At 40.8% G+C, this 27,083-nt stretch overlaps 1 protein-coding gene across 4 annotated transcripts in view; it reads left to right on the top strand.

Moving 5' to 3' along the window:
* Positions 1–512: 512 nt before the first annotated feature.
* Positions 513–27,083, top strand: part of sh3pxd2ab (SH3 and PX domains 2Ab) — a 47,957-nt gene continuing 21,386 nt past the window's right edge. The window contains exons 1-9 of one of the 4 annotated variants that reach the window (XM_069538680.1): positions 513–1,053; positions 5,899–5,979; positions 11,421–11,496; positions 12,006–12,082; positions 12,794–12,885; positions 15,003–15,016; positions 16,228–16,306; positions 18,663–18,694; positions 26,609–26,737. In XM_069538680.1, the coding sequence (XP_069394781.1) occupies positions 982–1,053; positions 5,899–5,979; positions 11,421–11,496; positions 12,006–12,082; positions 12,794–12,885; positions 15,003–15,016; positions 16,228–16,306; positions 18,663–18,694; positions 26,609–26,737 (652 nt within the window). In that variant the 5' untranslated portion in view covers positions 513–981. Of the gene's footprint in view, positions 1,054–5,898; positions 5,980–11,420; positions 11,497–12,005; positions 12,083–12,793; positions 12,886–15,002; positions 15,017–16,227; positions 16,307–18,662; positions 18,695–26,608; positions 26,738–27,083 lie in introns of those variants that run through there. The other 3 variants (XM_020096244.2, XM_020096255.2, XM_069538679.1) reach the window with 3 other exon arrangements.

The raw sequence follows: 27,083 nt of genomic DNA on the forward strand, positions 1-27,083 counted from the left end.
GTATAACGTAGCAGGAAGTACTTATATATGGATATACTTCACAATTGTACTTTAATACGACACTGAAGTTACATTGCTCCTCTCTGCTGTAGAGCACATCACAAATCAGAAAATGCTCCATTTATCCATATTGTTAAAAGAATTGTGCTGTCAGCGCCCCCGTGTGGGAAGATCAACATGTTATTCCCTGCTCGTCCACTAGGAGGGGGCAAAGTCATTTACCGCATGTTTGAAATCAGCTCTATGCGAGTTTAAGTGCTGTGGGACATTCTAAAGTTCCCTTGAACTTTTAACTACAAAGGCAAAATATTTTCTACATTTTCTTACAATTTAATAACCAACACATTCAAACAGTTTGCATGAAAATAGCAAAGTGTTGTTACACAAATACATCCTACCTTCTAAAATCCATTTAGTTTGGTGCAACCTATGGTGGGAGGCAGGAGGAACACTTGAACGCAACATCACTCTCATTTCCATCCACTTGTTATGCAGAAACAAACCGTGCAGTCAACGTGTAGTTTGTGCAAAATGTATTCTCAACTGTCTGAGCTCTTATTCTACGAGTTTGGTTCAGTTCCCACACGAGAGAGACTAAGAACCAGATCCCGGTGTGACTCCACTTCTCCAGGGGCTCCTGGGCTGTGGAGTCCGGCCAGCTGAGGCGGGACCGCCCCGTGTACGCGCCCACATGCCCTGGCTGTGTTTCCGTACTTCACCGGGACTGAGGGTCCAGCCCAGAGGGAGGGGAGGTGGGACTCTGGGTTACTGCCTGGTCATGTTTCATCGGGAGCTCAGAAGCACCCACCCCGCCTGACACCAACACTTTGGAGGACACTCCGCTTCCAGCAGCCTCGCCTCTCTCTGCTGGATGTCCTCACGGGGAAGCTCCCTCATGGTTTCTGACTCCTCGTATCGTTTTCATGGGTGAACTTCTTCGTTTGTTGTAATATTTCTCGGCGCAAATCGTGTTTGGTCAAGATGCAGCTCCGCACGGTCCTTGACGTTAATGTTGTGGATGTGCAGAAGAGAAGGAATCCCTCCAAACACTATGTAAGTTCTCCTTTTTTATTCTGTCTCTCTCATATCGTGGCTGTGCAACTTTTCATTCTTTCTTTACTCACTTCTTTACACATTTTTTCTTAAGTACTTACTTTTTACTTTCTTTCTTTCTACCAACTTACTTATTAACTAACTTCCTTCCTTCCTTATTTACCAACTTACTTACAAATGTAGGCTCCACATTGTTTATTTAAAACCTATCCTGAAAAACTGCTGCCATGCTAACAGCTTTGAAAAGAAAGCTGTTGCATGTATTTGCTTTGAAAGTCTTGCTACCCAGAGGATGAACCCCCATTGACTCCAGGGATACAAGATTGAGCTTCATATTATAGTTAATAATTATAGTAATACATTTGTGTAGCAATTTTCATACAAGAAATTCATGCTTTACATACAAGACATTTGTTTCCTAAAACAAGATGAGTAGCGTTGTCTCAGCTAAGGACCATGATCACAGTCAATTAATCGAAACATGAATTTATACATTATTCTTCAGCAGAGCATGAAAGTGAGTTTTGCATTACTATAGCAGTACCACAAGTTCATGTGGAATGTGATTACATTGATTATATTGTACGTCACCAGACATCCAAAGGTCAAAAGTTAAATTTGTGTTAGATTTCCCGTAATAGGCTACTACAGCACATGTTAGCATGCTCTAATGCTAAGCTAAGGTGCCGAATATGGTAAACACACAGGTAGATATTACACCTGCTAAACATCAGTAAGTTAGCATGTTAAGTGGAGTCTACAGCTCTACTTGTGCTATGTTGAGCTTCTGCTTAAAGAGGCTGTTTTTTGTTTGTTGCTAAATGCTAATATGATAACAATGCTAACATGCTCATGTTTTGCAGGTTTGATGTGTTTACCATGCTCACCATCTTAGCACAGCATTGTCGTTGTTCTCGTGTTAGCACTAAGCATAGGCTCCACAGATAACTGGCACAGTTGCCCCTAAATTCATATTTATTCACTGCCCTTGCAATCACAAGTATTTTTATTTTTTAGAAACAGTATTTTTTTAATTAAGAAAAGGAAGGAAATGTCTCTGGGGAAATATCTTAAATGTCTCAGCAGCTGGAGCCTTTTCAGGGGAAAGAGAGAAGAAGTAAACAAACTCAGGCTGTAGCTTACAATTCAGTGGTATTAAAGAGTATGTGGCATACCCTCATCTAAACGGACCAAAGTGATAATTGCAGGTGTAAGTAAAAACGCTGGTGCAGGACAACCCAGGAGATGTGTATTCTGCACCAGGAAAAATATAATTTCTGTTTGACTTTAAATTTTGTTGAGACTATGTGCTTCAGTCTGTGGTCAGAAAGTTCTGCAGATCAGTATTTAGCCCCGGGCACAACACCAAGCTGAAAACAGTTATGTAAAAAGCTGAACACAACATATACCCACCCACAATCCACGTGTCAGCACTACAGAAAAAGTATCTTTCTTACACTGTGATCATCAATCCCGTTCAGACACTACCATGTCAGCAAAAAGCTTTTTATCGCCTGTAAGTTACAGTTCGGTTCTCTTTTACCACATAACAGAGATATTAGCTGGAAGGAATCTGTGTAGCAGTTCTTTTAAAATAGCATGGGTCATACTTATCTAATTTGCTGCAGGGAATGTATCCTGGTGTCTTTACACCCATATGAGAACCAGGCACGAGTTTTGCTTTGACCAGACCAGACACATGTAAACATCATCAATGGGAACAATACTAATAGGCTGGGATACGTTATATATACACAAAGCTGTGTAGACAGACAGGAGGAAGGAACGAACTCTATATAATTCTTCCTCCCAGACCATCAGTTGGGTGTTGCGTATGTGATCAGGTGGCCAGTAAAGAGGGACAGTTTATTATCCATTGGAGGGAGACTATCTATTTCAAGGTGGGGTTGAAAAATAATTCTTTGAAGATGATGACGTTCTCCTGTTGGCTAATGTCATCATCTTGTTGCTCCAGCTTGAGGAGTTTGGACTTTTGACTCTCTTTCTCTAAACCAGCAACCAAAGATGAAGATACTGGAAATCCATGCATCAGTGTCAAGCCTCATTTAAGTTTGACATTTTTTACGACATCTCTCTGTGGTCGTATTTCACAGGGGGAACTATAAATGACAAGCAGATGGAAGATGTCTGTGGATTCATCCGCCTAGCCACATTTCGTCAGGGAGGTCCAGTAGCATGGGGAAATGACAACAGTGACTGAAGTAGAAAAAGTCTTGCATGAGATGTTGGCAGCCGGCAGATGCTGTCGACGTGCATGCGAGTGGCATTGTTTGACTTTCTCACATCTTTTCGGAGGCGCATGGTTTTGTGGTCAAAAAACTCCTAACAGAGATAAACCACAAAAAAAACTCCTAACAGCAAGGCAGTTAAAGATTTCCCTCTTGAATCTCTGGAAAAAACAAAACTATTCTCTCATCAACACATCGTTGTTTTTTAATGATTTGTTTTTTAATGATCTGGGTGCTCACTCAGCAATTTCAAGCTCAAAAATGTAATTAAAAAAATTGTTAAACAAAAAATGGTAAGATTTTTAATGATTTTTAATAAATTGACCATTTTGCAGTATTATAACATATAACAATGTCTCACTTCCCTTGTCTTGCTTGCTGATGACAGACAACAATCATCATTTCCCTGGCCACATGAGGCCCTGGTCAGAAATTCTCAAACTTGCCAAGAATAAAACAGAACTAAAACAAAAAAGTACTAATTACCTCTGTCATAATGTTTATTATATTCATTATTATAACTTATATTGGTTTACTGTAGTAGTAAAATCAGCCAGTGTCCATTGTGTAACTGACAGCAAGTATGTGAGATGTTCACTGAATTCAAACAAGATTGCCAGATCCTTTTTTTCTTGGATTGTGTGTTGCTGACATTCACACTATTTCCTTCATGATCTCACCCACTCTGACTGAAAGATTGGGAACGTAGCTTCAGCAATAGTTTTTGACAAGCGATCTGCATGTGAGTGTTGCCATTGTGAGCATGTTGTCATTCTGTTGTTAGCCATTAGCACAAAGCATCACTGTGCCAGTGAGTACAGCCTCACAGAGTACAGCTGCTAGCATGGCTGAAGATCTGTGACTGCACAGTCTGGTCTTATCTTAGAGACCTGACTAATCAGAGCCACGAGACATGTCTCAGCGGAACTGCAAAAATCAATCCGTCCATCAGGTACAATTGGATTAATTAACCTGAGAGTTGGGATCAATTGCATCATCCATCTGCTGCTAGAGGGGAAGCTCCCAGAGGCCAGTAAACGCAGGGCACAGACTTTCCCTCGGGACGGAAGCCGGAGGTGACGGTTGACTGGGAAGTCCCCTCAAGGGAAGAAGAAGAAGGACAAGAAGGAAAAAAATAAAATCTCATTATCTATGAGCTAAGCAACTGAAAATGCTTATCCGGTTTCAGAGAGGAAAGAAGCAGCCCTTTGTCTTTTGTACCCAATGTCAAAGTGTGACTTCCTCCCAGGGACTCCTGGCACCAGAGTCAAAGAGTGCATGGCAACTAGTCCCTGTTTACATACATTGTCAGAGGGGATAGTTTCAGAAGTGATGGTTTGTGCACTCGGTGTCAAATACAAAGTTTAAAATTTAGAGTAAAAATGTGCCTGTCAGCTGTATATGATCACAAATGATAATTTCTTGCAGATGGGCCCCACACACTGTCATATATGTTCAATCATCTGTGGTGTTTACTTTTTTTTTTAAAGCCGTCGTAAAGAGTGTAATTATTTAGCTTTTATAGCAGTTAGTTCATGAGTTTCCAGTTGGTTCCAACCATCACAATAAATGTATGCTGTTGCCATAAGTGTTACTGAAATATTAGGTTCATTTCAAGTTGGTTCTCTCTCACATTTAAACATATAAGTGTGGCTCATGGTTCATCTGGGATGTATCTTGACCTCACACCCCCTCACCCCCTCACTTTAAGCCATGTATTAGCCTGAGTCCACAGAATTTGGTTGTGTTGCCTGCACCTAATTAGCAAGCTGCCGTAGGACTGGTTCTGGCTTGTTGCACACTCTCTCCGTAATGAACTGTGCGTTGAATGAGGACTGAATTTCAAACAAGTAACTGATGTCCTTGCAGATTGCCACCATATGTGTAAATATGGCTTTTTGTAAACACCCTTGTGCCATGCACTGAAATGGAAATGCATAAGGTGCAGCCATCTGTTTCTGAACCTCGGGGCGTGCACGATTGTTGTGGGCCCTTTATTGCTGTGGCGAATAAAGGATTTATTTTGGGAAAACATCTGGCAGCAGCATTTTGTTCTATAAATGACTGATGTCTGCCAAGGTAAAGATATTCCCATCTCAGCTCCTGTATGGATAAACACTTCTTCCCTGTCATTATTCATGGTGATAGATAGAAGTGCTGGAATGGGAGCGTCATTTGTTTCCACAGACTCCGGTAGACGTTGTAAAAGAAAAATGCAAAAGTGTGAAATGCATCATGTCAAATGACAGCACCAAAGCTTGCTGTTATTAAACCTGCAGAATTAAATTATATATTTTAACCACCCACATTTTATCAGCAGCACTCAAAACAAATGCAATCCACTATGAATAATTGGAATAAATGACAATATACTTGAAATCTATTGAACTTCCTAATGACCTCTGATTGTTTTCCAATGTGTGACGGAGACTCATGGTCCTAATGAGTTTATTTGACCCTCGGTGACCTGAAGTTAAGTCAGGAGGGAATGCACTTTGTTTCATTAGTTTCATCGAGCTAAAACGGGGCTGTGTTATCTTTTCACAAAGTGACATTTTTCCTAATGGACCTCTCTTGTTTGTGCTTCTCTCTCTAGGTGTACCTCATCAATGTCACTTACTCCGACACCACTTCCCATGTCATCTACAGGAGATACAGCAAATTCTTTGAACTACAGGTACAGTGCACAAGCAACACAAGCCCACGCTTTATCGCTTTTATTTATAAGAAGTTTCTCGACGGCAGTAGATCTTTAAATAGTGTGTTGAGATTGGGCTTAACATGTATCTTCATATTAAACTGTTAATCTGAAAGGTCAGTTTGACCTTTTGTCCGTCTGCTGGAAGGCGGCTTAGTGAAAGGTCTCATTTAAGCCTCTAGGAGCTGCTTGGAAATGGGGAAACGGGGGGAAATCCAGTCAAGGATGCAGGAAAAAACATGACCTCAGTGAGCATGCAGAATGCAGCATGGATATGCCTCAGGGTTTTAAGAGGGATTCTGTAGCCTTCAGTGACATTTTTTGCATTTATGTCAGTGACTCAAGATTAAAATTTAATCTCACAGAGCTGGATTGTCCATAACACAGGTTATTTGTTAGTAAGATAACTAATCTAGTCAACAAAACACTCTGAACATCAGTGTGGGGGGTTTAAACTCAGTGCATACCTTATCAAGCATTCCCTTCATACTGTCTGCAGCTCTTCTCTGATTCCGCTCCCAGGCAGGCTGCACTTTACAGTGCTGCGGCTGTGGTGGGCTGGCCCTGTTGAACGCAGTAGAGGAAACCCTTTGTTCTCTGGTCTCTTGCTAATAACCAGGAAAAGTCTGCCCTGGTCTATTTGATGGAAACAGAGCTCCTCTCCTGTCTCTGTAAACATTAGTCTTGTCCACAGATCCCCACTGCTGAGGTGTGTTTGTCTGGACATGCTAATCCACCAAGAACAACATCCCACAGCTGTCTATACAGAATGGGTGTGGATGGTGTCTGTTATTTCTCCTTATATGAACATATAGGTGAACGGAGCCATATAGATGAGAGATGGTTCAAAAATACACAAACGCATCGTCTCAGTACTAGATGAGACCACATGTGATCAAGTGCTTCAAAATATTTTTGTGAAAATCAATATACGTAGAATTAGGATGTTGTTTCGGTAACGTAAGCATCAATCCCAGAATGCACTCATGGAAATAAGGAGGAAGTTGTGGACAGGAAAGGGTTGGGGGGTTGGGATAATGAGCACTTTTGGGCCCTTGAATTTAAAGAATGATAATAGATAATAGATACAGATAAGACGGCTGTTTCTATACATCTCCTTATGCTTTCAATAATGTGGAGCAGTGGTATAACGGCCGACCTGTACTCTCACTTTTCTAACTTCTGTGCACAAACTGAGATTTTGCTTGTGTCTGCCAACTGACACCTACAATCTTTTTCCACATTCAGCATAACTCAGTGTCTTAGCAGCACAATTGCATGTTTTATGTTCACTCGGCACTGGCGGAGGAAAGAAAAAAAAAAGAAGCATTTTACACCCTTGGCCTGACAAATGTGACCGTGATCTCATCTGATAAAAATTAATTCAGAATGGAAAGTTAAGTAAGGTCACAAAACAAGAAACGCCTTCTAAGCAGCGGCCAATCGCTCGAGTTATGTCGAGTGTAGACGGCGCCGTACAACAGGTCACATAAAACTCCTCGTCAAAAACTGGCAGCTTTGTCTGTCTTGTCTTTTTAAGGTGAAGTAGCCATACTCTTTGCCAAATGGACGACCAGGATGGCACTCATCAGTAATGTTTTAAACCTCTCCTGTGCACTAAACATAACTCTTAACAGCTCCACTGGGAAGCCATTATCATAAATTATCTAGATTCCTTCTCCTCTTTATCTGTTTCCTTCTCTCTTAGTCTTTCCTGCTGACATGAAGTGAAGGTATTCTCTTTGTAATGCAAGTGCAGAGTTAAGTGCATTGATTCCTTGGTTCACAGACAATTGTTTTCATGCTGAAGACTGCTGAGCCTGAAATCCACCAAACGCTGTTTCTGGCATCGAAGGGAAATGTTTCTGACCCGCACATGTTTGACGTGAGCAGAATTGGTCACTGTTTCATACAGAGTTTACCGTCAGACAGAGGGAAGTCAGCCCCCCCTCCCCCCCGAACCCTTTTACCACAGCGGACAGAGCACATGGGCCAGAGCATTCCTCAGGGAGATTGTGGAGTGTGCAATCTGGCCTGGTTTTCTTCTGGACACAAACTTCTCTAAAAATCCTGTAGCTGTCATTATGTTTGGATCGGAGAATTGGAGTAAGTTCAGTTCTACCCTGTCCACATTATAATTTGTCTGACCTACATTCCTAATATAACATGGAACTTTAACTAGGTTATGTTTCTCAAAAAAGCTGTTGTTGATCAATGGCTGCTCTGCAGGCGCATTAAGGAAGACAAACAACTGGATGAGAATGCACACCCCTGCAGCAATATTTTATATTTTATCAAAACATGTATGAACACAGTAGTAAACAATTTTTTATTAATGTGATCATTATTTTCTCAATCAAACATCAGAACACGGTAAAAAATCATATATAACATGAAAAGTGGTAAATTGTCAAATAAAAAAACCTGCAATTAACCTATGTTTGGTATAAAAATGACAAATTGATTTTCTAAATAGTTTCTTTTGAAAATCTCATTGATGAATTGACTAATAGTTGTCTTATCTGAACTGATGCAGAGCCAGAAATGTCATCTGTTTAATACAAAGCATTCTTCTCCCCTGAGCTCTGGAACAGTCTCAGATTCTGCATCAGGTCTCATCAATAATTTTGAATATAGTTAAAAGTGCAGCCTTTTTAATTCTGCTTTTAAGTCACCTGGAGTTTGTCTTATGAATCTGTTGATGCCTATCGTTATTTTACTTAATCTATGTCATATTCAGTTATCTTCTGTCTTTTAACATGTTTTTCTTTTGTTATTGTAACTTCTGATCTTTTTATCCATACTGCACATTTTTTTACATGCTAAATCTGGCCTGACTTGTTAAAACATGATGCCTAGCCTACATAATATATGATGCAACTCAACCTTTGACATTTATTCAAGTGGGTTGTGCTAGCAGTGGCTAATGCAGGCCCAAGGCATGAGATGAGGAGCCGGCTACAGAAGTCTGCTAATCTTGTTTCTTTCTAAATTCACAACTCAAAGTCTCAGTTCTCATAGTTTTCATTCCTAACTGACACTGACTCAGGTGACATCACTTTGCAATTTATTAAGAGTCAAATTAGCCAGTGGGCTGCAGAGATGAAGACTAAATGTGACTCAACATGTTTTCTGAAAATGATGACAATGCACCTTTAAAAAAAAAAAAAAAAAAACTTATGATAAAATGTGATTCTCTACTTGTTAATCAAAACAAATGAGCTGTTTCACCATAATCTCTCTGTGGTAAACAACTGTCAAGTCGATGTGAAAACACAACCCAGAGATGGAGTCAGATTGTTTTCCCACTCAAACATTCCTCCAAAACTCCCCCAGCCTGAGATTCTTCTGCAAGCAGTTTCTTTGTGTGTTGCACAGTGCGGTGTCTCATTGTCTGTTCCTCCCTCCACACTCCTGCGAGTGCAATCAAGTTTAAATGTTCTAGATTATTGTCATTACAGTTTTTCAGAAGCTGTTTGGGTTTCGCCCGTCACTATAAATCATGACCACAATGTCACAATGCTAAAATAAAGATTTGTTTGGTGACTGAGGGTTGACTGTTCTCTCTTTCTCTGACATTTATTCACTACACTGATTATGAAGAGTGTGTGGAAAGAGGCATGGAAATGTAATGACATCATAGCACCTGTTGCCACGCCGACATGTTCATTTTCCCAGTGGGAACAGTTGGCTGATGCTGCAGCTCAGTACGCTCGCTGAAGTATCCTGTGCGGAATTAACGAGAGCAGCACAGAGAAAACACAGCATCTCTGGTCCCTGGTGCCTCTGAATTTTAAGGTGCATGATATATGAGAGATGTTTGGCCCCAAGTTTTGAGCTGTTGCTATAGTAACGGCCTCCACACCTGTCCCGTGGAGCCGTGAGTGTATCCAGGCAGGTCCCCGGTGGTGATGTCACCATCTTCAGCCGTGGCGGTTTCTGAAGGTGATGAGTGAACACTCCCGTCTTTCAGGGAGTAGCCTCGTCCAACTGGGAGGCTGATAATATGATAAGTGTGCAAATTAGTATGTCAGACAAACACTGAAGTTGCAAACATGATGTTTAAAACAACTGAGATGTTTGGAAATCACAGTGTGCATTGTTAAATTTTATCATTGCCGCCAGAGAGATCCGATCTTACCATGACATGTTAATGTGCAGGTGTGGTTAACCAGGGCTTTTCTTAACACTCAGCCCTTTTACTGTAACCCTAAAACACAACAAAGAAGGCTGTTGCCTTAAAAAGAAATGTTTTCTCGTTTGCTGTCTGTCCTTTTGGAGGAGGGGGAACGTCGTGCCCTGAGGCAAACTTAGAGGTTTCGCAAAGGCAGCAAAATGAGTGCAGAAAAGAAAGAACCACAAGAAGAGAAACCCAACCACCTCTTACTGGAGCGTTTCTACAAACAACTCCTAAAGGCCCAGACAGTGTGGGTCCAACTTTACCCTCCAAGCTCCGTTCTGTTTGTCCACCTGGTTCTTTTTGGCTCAGGCGAGACCAAGACTAGTTTCCCAGCCTCCTCCTCCCAGTCGAGTGCACTTTAACTTGCACTCTTCCCTGTTTAGCGGAGCACATCTGGAACGAGGCAGGACTGCATCTGGATTATGAGCGTGCTGTTACTGTAGGATGCCCTGTGTGTGTGTGTGTGTGTGTGTGTGTGTGTGTGTGTGTGTGTGTGTGTGTGTGTGTGTGTGTGTGTGTGTGTGTGTGTGTGTGTGTGTGTGTCTGTGTGTGTGTGTGTGTGTGTGTGTGTGTGTGTGTCTGAATAAAGCTTGCTCGTACATCATATACAACACAGGACGTTTCTTGTAGACAGGACACATGCACACATCCATAAGTTGACACATGCGGAAACAGTTACACACTGTTGCACACAAAAGAAATACTGCTGTCATCCTTAAAGACTTGACAGAGCATTATCTGTTCTGTATCTCTGAATGGATCAATCCTGTTAATGGACATGTATCAAGTGTTAACATCAAAGTGTTCATTATCTCCTCTGATGGACTCTTAAGATCCTTAAGTGGAACTTTTTTTTTAAAGATAAGTGCGGGTGATGTAACCTCACCCCCTCTCCTCAGCGATCAAAGCGAAACCGTTGGCAGTGTCACGACACAGAAGCTTTTCAGGCAAGATGTAATTACACCCTGTGTTGAACTCATGTACAGTAACAAGGAGGTCAACTGTTCTGGAGAGTTTGCAACCTTTTTTTTGTTTCTATTATCATCTAAGATTCCACCACTTTCAACTTTTGATTGATAAACTTGTGGCATGAGAGAAGCAGTGAGAAGACAATGATTGTCTTAATCGCCCATAATCCAGATGCAGGCCCACTTATAAAGGCATTTATAGAAAAAAAGGGATGTTTTTTACTTTTGCTGCACGATGCTTGCCTCTCTTACTTTCTTCTTTACTCATGCAGATGCGAATCCTCGACAAATTCCCGATTGAGGGAGGACAGAAGGACCCCAAAAAGAGGATTATTCCTTTCTTGCCAGGTGATGCAAATGTTTTATTTATTCATAAGAAGACAACAGATGATTGTTATACATTGTTTTACCCACTGCTTTGCCATGTATGTAGGAGGGAAGCAGAAGCCTATTCTGGTAAAGTCTCTGTGGGCCAGAGCAGAGGAGGGCAGTGAACAGAGCCTTTGTTAGATAAGCTGTGCTGCTTTAGTATCTGAACCATTTTACTGGAAGTGTGGCTTTCGTGCATTTAGACAGATATTAAAAGTCAGAAATGGAGAGTGAGGAATCATGCTCTCATTAATTGAAGGAAGTCAAAGGAAGTTTTTCCAATAAATCTTGTATCATTAAGAAATTAATAGTTAAAGCATTTATACATTTTATTCTTCTTTTATTTTAGTATTTTATTTCAAAAGAAGGGAAAGTTCTTTCTACAGATGGACTTCACATGAATTCATCATTTGTTAATATCTATATGTTACTATTCAATATTTTTTGGAGGTGTACTATGTGTGACAGTGCCCTGTTTTTTCCTTCAGGTAAAGTCTTGTTTCGCCGAAGTCACATCAGAGATGTTGCCGTCAAAAGACTGAAGCACCTGGATAATTACTGCAAAGTAAGACTCTGTCTCATCATCTTCTTTTGTGTGCATGCTCGAACACCTTATGCTCTGCTCCCTGAACATTGGCTGCTGTATTTTCAAGGCAAGCCTCAGCATTTATCTCCTCCACCAGCCTCAACAGGAAAGCAACAGCTCTATCTGTGCTGGTCATTTCCTGTCACCAATGTAAATAGGCAGCCTATAAAGGAAACGAGGGAAACGGGGGCACAGAAGAGTGAGACAGAATCCAGAAGAATGGATCAACTGAGTTAACGTGTTAGCAGTGAGGGCAGGCGGCTCGCTGACCCTCTTACGAGGCCAGGGACGGGAATGTGGGGCAGGTGTGTTGCCAAGTGTGGCAGCAGTTTTCATTTAGAGGAACTGAACAAGATTTGCTGTGAAGGCAAGAAGCTTAAAAACAACAAAAGTAGATTTCTTTTCAATATTGTTCCTATAACAGTGTATTTAAGTGGGCTGAAGTTTCTCATTTCTTAAATATCTGCAGGTTGTCCTGATTCATCACCTCTGCGTGTTTTCCTTTGTTTTAACCCCCTCTCTCAGCTCAGAGCCCTCTTCCTTCCCCTCCACGCCCTCCACATCTCCGCCTGGGCTGCTCATGTTTACTGACTGTACAACGACAGCATAGTTACAAGTGCTATAAACTGAACACTCATTGCCATTAAAACCAAACAACATATGCAAGACACCTCTTCTCCTCTCCCACAGGCTCTGATGAAGCTTCCCTCCAACATTTCTCAAAGTGAAGAGGTCCTGACGTTCCTTGAGACCAAATCAGAGGACCTCAACCCTCCCACAGAGTGAGTAGCTGTTATCTTTATTGAATCAGATGCTGAGAAAATTATCACAATAACATCTATATGAGCTGTTAGATATCAAACATTGCCCTCTGGTGGGTAGTACTTTCAGCAGCAGACTGTGTGATTTTGTGTGATTCAGCAGTCGGTACAGACCCCTCTTGACCCGGGTTGACCCATCTTGATCCGCAGGCTTTGCTGCGTCCCAGAGATGATTGATTGATCCTGGCTGAGAGAGGGACTGGGTTTTATTAATGTTTTCAAGGAGGTGACACCTGATCCCAGAACAAATGCATGAGGATCAGTGGTGTCATGATCGTGTCATGAGTGCGGCTGAGTTCAAGTCTCGGAGCAGATGCTCTCAGGCTAGTCATCTGTCATACTCAGTTCAAAGTCAGTGTGGGAGTAATTACAGAGCGGCCGCTAAATGACTCTTTGTTTAAATGCTGTTCTTTCCTTTTGCTTCACGTTCAACTGAAATATGTCTCATATTTTTCGAGCTAAGATATAAATTTGAACCCGCCACATGTTGTTTTGTGCACTTTCCAACGCGGGGAGACAAATGTGGTGGAGTAACCTCTTGAGTGGTCTCTCCACAACCACCACGACCACCACCTCTACCCCCCAAAACCCACACATGCTAATCCCACTTCAAAGTGTGATCCTCCTCCAGGCCTCGCAGACAGTCCAGCACAGCTCAAATTGAGACGTTGAGGTCTAAGAGCCGTGCCACCCAAGTGCTCAGCTCACTACTGGGTGATCTGGACCATTTCAAAAATGACTTTTATGGTGTTATTGTGTGTCACAAGCTCGCAAGAAGACAGAGAAGGTAATCCTGTTTCGCTATGAGATGACACTGTGTGAGGCATGGTAAAGAAACATGCATCATTTAAATGTTACGTGTTTAAAATGGAATCAAACGTTGGGTGCAATTAGGAAGGGTAATTCAAAAAGAGCTATAGGAATAAGACTTTGATTTTATGCTGTGATGATATTTTTGTATTTATTTTTTTAATACAGGCTGTAAAAACTATTAACTTTTATCCATTCATCCAACATATCTCTATAACAGTGATAATAGTGATGACATTTTCTCTCAGATGAGGGATAATTCTTATTTATTTTACTGGTCTTTCTTCCAGTAGTCAGTCAGTGTTAAAATCAGCAATATGTTTGCCAAGCCCTCATCTGTTACTGCCATCTAATGGTCCAGAGATGTCACTGCATGACGATAAAATGCATGTGATTTTCCTCCATCACAAGAGGGAGTCATGCGTTAGCTCTGGACTTACAGCTTCATGTTACATCAATGAAGGAGGTGTGTGTAAACACTGACCTTGTCAGGACCAGAATGCAAGTCATGTCTTTTATGCCTTGATCTTTAAATAAACATTGATAAGTAGATTAATAAAGATAGATGATGTGCTATTTTCCTGTATTTTCTTGTGATCTTTCAATTGTCAAACTCATCTATAGCAAAATTGAGTATTGTCACTACCTGATCATTTTGTCATGAACTGAAATTGTACAAATATTCAATTTCATTACCATGCTGCAATGAGTTGTTTTAAATCTTTTTAACTGTGGAACAATGAATTGAACTAAATATTTCTTCTTTTCAAGGTTTCAACAGAGAAACTATTGACTATAGAGACAAATGCATTATAGGTAATGACAGGATCTCCACACGCTTGAAAAGGGAGGGTTAGAGAAGGAGTATTCAGTGTGTTGCATCCGAAACTTCACGGTGAGATGCCACTAAATTTGCTTGTCCGCTGAAATGTGTCTTTTACTGCCCCAACTACGATGTGACTTTGGTTTGTACTCTTTAGAGCGATAATAAATACGCTCTTTATTAATCCCCGTGGGGAAATTCGTCCTCTGCATCCATCATCTGCATTCTAAACAATATTTTACTGCTGCTGAGTCCCAGGTTGAACCAAACCAGCTCATTTTTTATTTATCCTGCTGTATTTTGTTGACATGTTGATGGGCCTCTACTCATTCTTCTCATCCTTTAGATGCATTTGTACTTCAATGTCTCATTTCTCTGAAGGTTGGCTGGAGTGTTGATTCACATGCTATAATATAACAGACATAAGCTCTAAATTACACTTGAGAGTCCTAGCAGGAAGTATACTGTATACTGACTTAGCATACGTAAAAATCAATAATCACAGAGGAAAATCTACCTGAAGGCATCGTTGTAGCAACTGCACTTCCTGTGCAAACATGCATTCAATTCAAGGCCATTTAGCATCTTGCACCTAGAACATTTTTTTATTCTTATGCAAAACCTTTTGCACAAATGTATTGTGAATTGCTTGATGAATACCACCTGTTCAGGGGGGGTACATGTTAGTGTGGTTTATTTATTTGCCTAACTGACCATTTAAGGAAGCTTCATAGTTCTTATCTGTTTCTGGGCAAGTTTTATTCACAAAAAATGCTTCCAAAGAATAAAGAGAAGAATTTCCTACTAAAAAGCTGTCGTCAGAAAATAGTTAGCACATTACACAGTATTGTGATAGATGAGGACCTGAAATATGTTTACGAGAAAACAGTTATGATACAAACGTCAGCAACATCTTAGTCATGCAGTCAACATTGCACTGCTTCAAGCCACTAATCCCAACAGTTAAACTTGAAATTTGCTGATGTGACGTGGGAATCTGCATCACACCAGAATTGGTTTCCCCTCACATCACTGTGCAAACATGTGTTAACTTTAAAACGTATTTGTACCAATTTTCATGAGAAAGATCTGAATCATTACTTTTCTGAAGAGTATCCACACAAACCCTCCCACTGCATCTTCTCTGCGTGCAAACCAACCCACTGCTCTATCATAATGATTTCCTGCCCAGTGACGTCGACCCATTGACCCCTGAGCTGGAGGTTACTCCTGCTGAAGTTAATCTGAGGTCAGGCTGGAGCGTCTGTGTAATGTATACGTGGAGCAGGACAGACACTCCCATCCTATATGGCCTGACTGAAAAAGAAATGTGAGGAAAGAGCTAATACCTCACAAATTCCTCTTCTATTAGGCCCACCTACAAAGAGTAAGCTGCAGTTATGTGTTAACAGATGGTTATTCTCAACAAGAGGTTAAGATGGACTTTTTAAGATGTGTTCAGCCCATACAGTGTGCACACATGTGTAGGCATAGCTACATCATAATACCAGATCTGTATTGATTATAAATCTCATAACTTATCTGACTTTGTCCTGTTCCAATTTACCCCTGATAACAAAGATGCTAATTATTAAACGTTTAGCTGTGTTTGTACGTGTTTCCGCTCCTCATACTTTCCCCTCTTCTCTTCAATCAAAACGTGCACACAGCCAGAGTTGTGTGCTCAGTCTTCTCCTGGGAGGATTTTTATTCCAGCTCTGTGCTATGGGTCATAAGCGATCAGGGAAGGTCAAGCATCTACTTTATCCCCATCATTTCTCCCCAACTCTGCAGAGAGCTTCCCTCAGTTTCATCTCTGCCCCACTAGATTTTACATTACCTGGGGGAAAAATGCTTCCACCACTCACCTTGCTCACTTTTCAATCCTTATCCTCAACTATATCCACTTGTGCAATGATGTGTGTGTTGTTTTGAATTTAATATCCACAACATCCCCTCTATTGTGAGTTTAAAGTTGTCTGAAGTGATGTGCATCATTTGCTTCTCTTTTATTAAACTCGAAACCCTGTTTATGTTGGCTCGGCATAAATGTTTAACATTTTTGTGATTTCAGCCCATCATATATAGAAAAATTATAGAATTCATTTTGCAGCAGGCTTGTAATGATTTTCCCACAGTATGAACTCTGAAGATCCAATATAAACATTGTTTAATAGTTTTCACATTTGGATTTGTTGTTTTATTTCAAAGTTAAGGATGTATGTAATTTATGTTTTTAATGAAGCTGAACTGAGCTGTAAGCTATTATGCGTTTGATTGGAAATGTCTCATAACTGATCTGTTCATGCATCTGGAAACATAGAAGCCTTGAGCCAAAAATGACTTTATCTTAAGTAACAGAGGGATACAGTTATGGGCAAAATGTTTTTATTAAGCAAAAACTGTTGCTTAAGAGTAATCTGTTCATTGAGCTCACCAGAAACTAAAGTACCATACTCTGACTTTATTTGTTTCATTTGTTATTGTCCTCTGAAAGCAAAACCAGAGATGGCTTCTTTGTAGCATAGAGTCAAATAATTAACTCCAGAAACTGAAATTGCGAAATATACAAAATTAAACTTTTCTTGTTTAGCTGGAATCAATGAAGCACAGCGAGCCGATGAACGGGACGCCTGGCAAATGTTAGATGAGGTTTATCCAAACATCTACTCATATCCATAACTGGCCAGTGCTTCAGTCATGCAGGCCGACCTCTCCAGAGAGCCAGGTGTCTGATCCCATCTGCATCAATCCTTAGTTTATCCTTAGTATGCTGTATCACAAGTTTTAAGCAAGAGCTTCTTAAAATGTGCACCAAGTTAAAAACTTTATGTACAAATACAGAGACTTATATCCCATTAAGATTCATGCATTATTCCTTGAATCTGGGAAATCGGTGTATAACAATTCCTGGATCAGCCCCTTTATCCATATCTTCACCAACATCTAATAAGTTCTTTCTTGGTCCATGTCCCATCCTCCCACCAAGTTTTGTGGAAATCAGTTCAGTATTTTTTGCGTAATCCCCCTGGCAAATAAACAAGCTAAAATGGCATTCAGCAGAGCGTTCAACTCTGCCAAAGCCCAACAGTCCCCTTAAATTCAATCAAGCTGCACCAAATTTCACACACTCAGAACTTGTTCATCAACATCCATGAATTATTCTCAGAGAAACCAACAAAAAATGGTAAAAAAACAAAAAAAAACACTGTCCCCATTTGTGCAGATCTGCCAGAGGTAACAAATCCCTTGTCAACTGGATAAAGTAATCATGTGAGGTATCATCCTTTATGTACCTGCATCACAGCAAAATGAAGCACAAGAACTAAAATTGATCTGACAACACTTAAACGAATTATGGATTTAAATTGAATAATCCTACATTTGTCATTTGTTATGTTTCCTAATTTGTTACTAATTTCTGTCAAAGTGAAATAATTGCAGTGTATTTGCTCTGCCTGAAAAGATCCAGCAACAGTGCTTATTATCTGTTCCTTTCAAGTGCTTTCTTTAAATTGTGTGTATTTGTAATGATTAAACCTATATTTCCTCTTCTTACACATAAAAGTGTGTTTTCAGCAGCAGCACAGAGCACACAGACATGGACAGTACATGGTCACAGAGCGGGTTCATTGACACTGACGCTCGTCCATTTGGTGTTTTGTTACAGTCTGGGCATTGAAAGACGCTTTGACATCTAATCATGAATGGGGTTGTGAACGGGATTTGATACTGTTGTTAAGTACATAAATGCCATTCTGTTGACCAGAGGCAGCTGCATCACGACCCTCATGTCCACCACATCTATCATGGCTGTATATTTGCTAAAACATCTGATGATTTGCTTTTTCTGTCCTTGACACAGTTACTGTGGTCCTCCACACACCCGTGCAGTATGTATCCCACCCTGTTTCCCTCCCTCTGGTAGTGGGTCAAGTTCTGCATGCATTCTCAGCGAGGGTTTGGCTGGTACTTGTGTGCCAGCAGCATTTGGAGAACCCCAGACAGATTCAGCTGTAACCACAGATTGATCAAGTCACACAAATGCTCTGACCTCTCGTCCACTCAAACTGACCATGCTTCTCTGGTGTTGCTTCTTTTGCAGAGACTGTGGAAGTTCTGGGAAACGTAAATCAGGTAAAAATCTGAAATCTTTCTATTTTAGCCAGTAGAGTCTGTGTCCATTATTCTCCACTCCATCCATCTGTATTGTGTCTTTGTTGTACTCAATCTACTACTTGAATTATGAGTTTGAGATGTTTCTCTCTGAAAACTTTGATAATTTAAAAAGTTGTGGGGGGTGGAGTTTTGAAGAAGTGAGTTGAAAAAGTAGGAAAAAAAAGCAATTTGAATAAGTCACCTGGGACTAAGCAATTAATTGATTAAATGAGAAAACAACTGCTAGATTTATCCATAATGTAGACAGTTATTAGTTATGCTTTTCTGCTGCGTTGATCTTTACTCTTCTTTTAAAACTGTCCATTCTGAGCCTGCCAATGTTAAAGGGGCGTGATGCTAAATGGGTGGTACATTTCTGTAAGAACACATCCATCCAAAAATCGAAGAATCTCTGTCTGTTTGTCAATTTGTCTTTGATTTTGTCGACAACTGCGTCCGGTCGACTTCAGACTTGGCAGGTGTGTTGCTGCGAACTCGAGGAAATGTAGTTTCGACTGTGAAGCTCCAGCTTGATGGATGCTCTAGTTTTTTTTCAAATAAAAATGCGCTTCTGCATTCTGATGAAATGGTGAAAAATACAGTGTTGGGTGGGAGACAGCACCTGCTTTTGCCTCTATAGCTTCTCTATTTACACTTCCAAGGTTGGCTGTTGGATTTATGTTTTGTGTGTGTGTGAGGGAGAGCATTGAAGTCAAAAAAGACTGAGTGACTCAGCTGTGCTGAGGGGATACAGGCGTAGGAGGCAGCAGGAAGAGTACGAGAGGGGTTTAGTGAACAGCTGTCCAAGTGTTGTGTATTGTGTGCACTTAATGTATGCGGTCTCAGAATACCCTTTACTAAATTACACATTAGTCCTGCAATCAGAGGCAATGTCGCTGTGGCCATCCGTCTTGCAATCTGCTATAGTTGTGTATGACATAGCGGGGCAATGAAAGTCTTAGTCGGTGACCTGTGAGTTAATTTTCTGCGGCACAGTTGTCACCAAAAATGAAATAAGACCCCAACCTAATTTCATTATGTGTTCCATGGTATCGAGGCTTTACGTAACAGGGAATTCCAGCTACATAGTGAAATGGAAAAATTGTCTTATTTCAGCTGTGTGTGTGTGTGTGTGTGTGTAGCGAGTAACCTACATTCAGTCTGTGCAAGATATTAGATTGGCCTTCAGTTATATTCATATTGGCTGCCTGGAAAGTTCGTCATATAGTGTCTGCTGTTTGCATAGTTTCAATGGTTTAGTTTGATATAAAATATATTATCAGCTATGTCATATTTATACTTATAATAAATCCTTCAAGTCTACCAGTGAAAACATTAATAACACACTTAACAACTGGTGCTTGTGATAATTTACTATTTAGAGTCACATGCTGTACATTCCCTCCATACGTGATTTCAAACTCATGCTGGACGTTAGTGGTCAGCAGCAGAAAGATTGATCTCTCTCCTCTAAAGCAGGACAGCAGATAAAGTGCAATGAGTCTGTGGTGAATTTGTGCTGTAGCTGCAGCTCATGGTTTCCATAATTACATGGTGCAGGTCTCACATACGAGTTTACTGAGCCCCTGCTCTAAACAGGAGAATGTGGCCCTCCACCACAAAACTGCGAGTGATTAGAGGTTCGAGTAGGAACTGTTACCTGGCAGGCAGAAGAAATCAGAGGGACATCTTCTACGTACGCACAGATGATTGCTCTCTGTTGCTGTTTGTCTTCATGGTGATAGTTTCTCCTTTGTCTCATTCTAACTCTTGACTGTCTGTAGTGCACTTCATCTGTGATTTGTCTTTTTTTTGGGACTTATTTTAGATGATGAAAGCCAGTGAAAATATGTGTTTTAAAGGGGAAGTGTGTTATTTTCTTGGAAATTTCATCTCTCATATGTTTCTAGTAAGATTCTGCCCCATTTTTCTTTTATCCTCCCACTCCCACTTACCGAGGCCTGCAGTGTGAGATAGAAGCATTCTACATCATTGACTCTGCATCATAGCAAAGCTATTGTCAATATAAGGTTCAAAGAACAACATACTGTCTTCACTTTAATATATGAAGTCTGCTGATTCTGACCTTGTCAACATCAATCACTGTCAGGTAAGCTGAATTGATGCTGTCAAACCTAAAGGAATCATCTATTGACGAGACACTATAGTGACTAAATTCTCTGGATGTTGAGGTTCGTGGGCTTCAGATCAACTTCCAAGCATTTTTGATAATCCGAACTCAAAAAGAGAGTGAGATGAGCAGAAGACAGTTAGAAATGGAGTAGGAGAGGAAAAGAAAGGGAGCACTCGGGGGTGTAGTGCATGTGAAAAGCAGCTGGAGAGGAGAGGAGGTTTACGTGGCAAGTGGAAACCATTTCAATGTTGCACACGGACCGAGGGAGTGCAGTGTTTATATGTGCAGACTTGCTGTCTTCATTTCAGCGGCAGGTCTCTGGGGGCCTGTAGGGTGTACATGTGGACCTGAAGTTGTGCCTGTGTAAGGTTGTGCCTGTCTGTTTGCACACTGTGGGTATAAGCACTGGTCAGGAGGAATAAGGGTTAATTTGCTCACGAGTTTAGACGGTGGGCGGGTCAAAAGGTTTGTGTGTTTGTTTGTGTTTGCAGATGGATAAGATTTTGAACTGGCATTGAAAATCATTAGGGAAACTGAGCACATCCAAATCAAAAGTAAACACTGTGTCAGCAGCTTCTTTCTCAATGAACAGCTCAGATTCCTTCCTTTTTTAGACTTGTGCACAATGAGCCTCACAGGACCTGAAAGATTAATTATGTGGGTTACTCCGGGTTTATATCAAATTTTGAATGTTCCTATTTAACGGACATTGTTAAAAGTGATCAACATCTCCCTCATATCATAATACAGCTTTAACTTGTAGCATAGAACATCAGCTACAGTACCTGAGTCTTAACTCTGAAGACGGTTGTTGCCGCTAGTGATACAGACAATATGAATTTGGGATAAGAAAGAATTCACCCACTGTTCATCCATATTTACAAAGGGTGCATCTTCAGTTTGTCAGCAGTAAACGCAATTTTTGCCATATTTTCACACACATCTCTAACTTTGAATGGGCGAACTTCCACGATCTTGCATAAGTGAAGCATTGCTCCACTGTTCCATAACCAGGTCAGAATCTGATTTAGAAGTCATAGTTTATCCTGGAATTCCTGATGAAATGCAGGAGTGGTTTGATCGTTTTTTGATTTTGATTTTAGTCTGGCGTGGTGATTCAGTGGTTCTGAAGGTTCTGGGTTCAAACCTGAACAACGTTCAAGGTCTGTCTGTGTGGAGTTTATGTTCCCCCCCATGTCTCCAGTTACTCCGGCTTCCTCCCATTAGAGACTCTAAATTACCTGTAGGTGGGAATGTGAGTGTGAATGGCTGTTTGTCTCTATATGTCAATCCTGTGATACACTGGCAACCTGTCCGGGGTGTTCTCCGCCTCTTGCCAAATATCTGCTGGGATTGGCTACAGGCATCCGACCCTCAAAGGATAAGCTGTAAAGATAATGGATTTTGTTAGATTTTGTGACTTTAAACCCCCTGTAACGTTAACATCCAGTACGATGGGAGCTCCTGAGGTTCCCTGTGGAGTTTCTTACCTTCTTAAATGCAAAATACAAATCATATAAAGTCCACTGATGGGTCAGTTAACTCCATTGATCGACAGTTACATAATATAATGTATATTAATATAGTATAATAATATTTCAAGTACTGCAGCGATGAAGAAGGAAGACTGCTTGAAAGCAAACATGGATGTAAACAATGAAGATTTAAAATTCCTCCAAACTTTGGCTCTGCAAATGTTTTACTAGCAAGGAGGCATACAATTTATTTTAGTGAGTTTGCTAAGAAACCAACCTTAGTTGTACCGTGTCGCTTAATGTCTATGATATTTACACTTTTATCTGGAACTGGAATTCTGAAAGGATCAGACCAAGTGAAGTTAAGGATCAAGTGAAGATGAGGAAGTCATCCAACAGTTTTTACCAGCTTTGTGAATGCTGTCTCTTACTTGATTCAGCAAGTTGATTCGAGGGATAGTTTTTTCACAATTTGTTTGTGGTCTGCCCCCTGTCCCTCAGGGCCACATACTGATTCAATGACATGAGTACATCTGTACTACATTGAACATCAGTCCTGTGTCCCTTTCTTATCCAACTTCACATCTGCTGCTGATAGACATACAAAGGCAATGCACTTTGCCAAATTTTACTCCTCTCAACCCAGTCCTGCTCTCATAAAGTCACCCAAGGGTTCGGAATATGGCACCAAGATGCGGAGGCCTGTGCCAACTATGCTATCAACCAAAACGGCTTATCCTGAAAAGTCTCTTGTGAAGAAAAATTCCTCGGTAGAAACTGGTAGACGATGCACTCCCTAGTTTCCTCCTCTCAGGGATGAATTATTGCAAAGTTCCCAACTGTCATCATCCTTGGATGGAGCTGATGATGGCTGAGTCAGGGAGGGGGTGGAGGCTGGATGAAGTTTGGACGCCTGGGAGTGCAAGGGTGGGAGCAGGAAGCACATGTATAAATCTGAGCAAGGACAGATGTAAACACAGAGAATGGCTGATAGGGCTATTTGATCGCAGCCCAAAAAAGAAATGTAATTTTAAAGCTCAGATCTATGTGGTGGTACACACACACACGCTCTAATACATATATAAACACACATTCTTAACCAGGTTGTCAGATGCACTCCACAGCCCTAACAAATGGTGTGTGTGTGTGTGTGTGTGTGTGTGTGTGTGTGTGTGTGTGTGACTGATCGAAGCACTTCTCATGGTTGATTCATTTACACATTGATTTGTACACATTGATTTATACAGCTCATTTTATACTCAGCTGTCTTTACACATATCATATCTGAAATTAGACCTATCCTGTCCCAGGCTGCGTTACCTCATTTTTCTCACACGTTCCCCTTGTTCTGGCTCGCTCCTCCTGCTGTTGCAAAACATTTCATTTCCTGAACGAGGCTGAAATATTAGCTTTAGTTTTTCAGGCCTATTGACTTTGCTGACAAAGTCTTTACTCACTCACCTCAGGTCTCGGATTTACTGTTCGCTAGCTGTAGTGTAGTTAACCGTGTGTTTCAGAAACATCATTTGACATAGATTATGGTTTTTATGAGATCATGACCTGCCTTTAGTTTTATGTTCATCTGTGTTGAAATTTTATTGCTGGCAAGTTTGTGGTTTTCTTTAGTTGTTGTGTTTTTGGTTACACAACATCCAAGATATAGTATTTATTTGTAATTTGGCTCCTGTCAGGTCATTATTTTACTGCAGGTTCAAATTCCGCATTAAGGAAACAAAGGTACAAAATAAATCCACTGGGTTTATGTTGGTTGTGGTTTATTATGCAGGTTGATTTGTTGAATAGAAGAAAATGTATTGATCCTGAAAATCTTATGAGTATCTCATTTAAGTTGTGCTTAGGTAATGCACTAAATACTATTAATCTGTGAAGCTGGACAGGCCAAGACCATAGGTGATGACTGGGAACTTAATTTACACCCATTCAGATTCACTGACTTTGTCCTACACCTCAGTCTTCTGTGCAGTTTTTAAAATCTGTGATACCAAGTGACCTTTAAAACATAGTTTTGTGTAAAACCTACATAAAAACTGTCAAACTGTAATAAAAGTAACATTTTAGTACTATTTTATTATTGGTTAACATTCTCTGATACTACTGTAAGAGCTAATCAATGTTTGAGTCATTCATCTTGTGTTCTTTTTCATGCAAAATTATTATTAATCAAAGTTAATTGATCTGTAACTTGAAACAAACCACTCACACACATTTTAAAAGCAGTGTCAAGAAGAATTTATCTGTCTGCTGTTTGTGCAGTTAATCGCTGTCATATTACACTTCGAAGAACAAGAGGACACAGAATACCCAGAATTCAAATAACTCTTACCAGTGTCTCTGCACCCAACTTTGTGGTTTCCCACAACATATTGCACAAATAACAAGAAGAATCATAAACCATGACCCGACCACAGTAATCCAGTGTCAGTCTCTCTCACAGTCTTAGCATTTCAGATACTAATGGTTCTTAATTCATAAGTTATTATCTCAATGAAGTTTTAAGTTTTAGGTCCCGAATTGAAATGAAAAGATATTATCCTGATTTATAGACCCGTTAATCTTCAAGTCTGGAGCAATGACGCCAGGTCTGCAGATTAATCAATCTTGTCTTAATCATTCCTTATCTAAGTCCAAAACCTTCCATCTGCTGGACTGAATTGCTCTTATTTTCCAAAGTCAGTATGAAACAGATTTCCTCTTTCCAGTAAGTGATGGCAGTTACTAAGAACAGACATAGGATGTGATTGCTGTTGTTTTTGGGATAATTCTGTTTTTCAAAAGCATCATATTAAATAAAACATCATATTAAAGTACTTTGGACATCAGCAAACTTAATTTGTGTAAAAGTATCAGTGCGTATTGTACGTATTGAAGTAAACAATTAATGGTTTTAAAATAAATAGATCAACCATTAATAAGTCAGATGGATGTGGGCACAAAGCTTGACATGACTCTCTTAGTCCTGAATGTGAGATTTTGGTGTTTGAGTCTATTTGCGTTACTTTTATTTTAGCCCCTCTGTTGTAAATGCTGATAAATGGTTCCTGCTCCAGTTCAATTATTTTGCTTCTCATTCCTATGATTTCTTTCTGTGGGTTACAATGGATGTTATTTAGGGACCTGGACCAAGATTTTATGTTAAAGGTTATGACAGACTGAATGAAACAAGGTTTACAGATGTAATCTTGGTGTGTGAACGTTCCTTGGACCTCATGTTCAACACTTTGACCTCAGCGGTCATCAGAAGCTCTGGCTCATCTGTGAACTGGAATTCAGCTGGGGAGGAGTCTGGATTCCATATGACGCTTGTTAGATCTGCTTTAGTTGACACAGCCATGCTTGTTTTCTGGATTTTCCATGATTAAGGCTTCATCACATACTCATGTGGAGGGGAAACATGTTGCGGGTGTTTGAATTGAAAACACGTTTTTCTTCTTTAAGAAGTCGTTCTCTTGGTTAGTGTTTGATCCAAGCTTAATTGGATATGATACATTTTCTGATACAGGCACAAACTGTGAAAAACTAAGTCACAGCCGGTGCTTATATGGTTAACTGAGCGGAGTAGAGAAAGGAAGATTTCCATTGGCTGGGCCACACGCTGTAGTCAGGGCTCTAGTGTTTCATGGAGACAGAGGGCCATCCCTCTGAGCAGAGCTCCAGCCCCTTCATCTGGTTCTATTTAAGGCCTCTAGTCCTGACTCTTATGATTGGTGTACACAACCCCCTACTCTTCCTCCAGCTCCAGCCCCAACTGAGGAGAAGGAGGCTTTTTAGCAGATGGTTTATTTTCCAAGGGAAACCATTTCTTTCTCCTACTCTAATGTCCTGTCCTCAGCTGGCTTTAGCTCCCTTCTCTATCACTTCTACTTCTACTGCTCCTTCTACATTCTCTTCGCTACTTGTCTTTCTATTATGTGAATGTGTCTACGTGCATCTACTGACCCGGTCTCAGCTTTGTTGGACATTCAGGATGAGGCCCCTTCAGTGATACAGAATGGATTCTCTGCAGCTGACTGCTTGATTGTTCACATTTTGGAGGGGGATTCTTTTTCTACACTTTCAGTGTCTCCATTGCCCTGGATGTTGGGCTGGAGGGGGATGCAGCTCTATGGCTAGACTCTCAGGAAGATGCACTGAGCCCTGTGAATATTGTGATTGGCTGAGCTCTACAGACAAAGTGGCCTATGGCACAACGTGTGCCCAGCAGCCGTTCTCGTGGGCCTATGGCTGGCAGCTGGCTGACGGCATGTTTTTTCCCATCAACCCCAGGTCTGGATGCTTCGGACCCCATGCTCCTGGAACAGTACGTGGTGGTGGCCAATTACGAGAAACAAGAGCCGGCAGAAATCAGCCTTCAAGCGGGGGAGGTGGTCGATGTCATTGAAAAGAGTGAGAGCGGTGAGTAATAAAAACACATTCATGACAAAGACAAGTTGAGCAGGGACAAGCGGCATGCGTGTTTTGCGTGTATGTCAGACACGAGCAGAAACACTTTCTATCCAGTCAACACTTCCTCAAACATTCTGCCCTGCTCCCTATCTCAACCCTCCCACCTTCTTTGTCCGCAGCTCGCTAGCTGTTACTTATCCCCATCTGGAGGCTCACTTTGGCCTGCAGTCAGCCCTGTTTTTTCCCACTGTTGGTTTAGGCTAGAGGCCAAAATGTTGCCTCTAGCAGGAGGAATGTCTTCCAGACTCGTATTAATTATTCCACCTCATTTTAATGGAAAGCCGGCAAGACATGC

The sequence above is a fragment of the Paralichthys olivaceus genome, chromosome 14 (genome assembly GCF_024713975.1).
Source record: "Paralichthys olivaceus isolate ysfri-2021 chromosome 14, ASM2471397v2, whole genome shotgun sequence".
Classification (NCBI taxonomy): Eukaryota; Metazoa; Chordata; class Actinopteri; order Pleuronectiformes; family Paralichthyidae; genus Paralichthys; species Paralichthys olivaceus.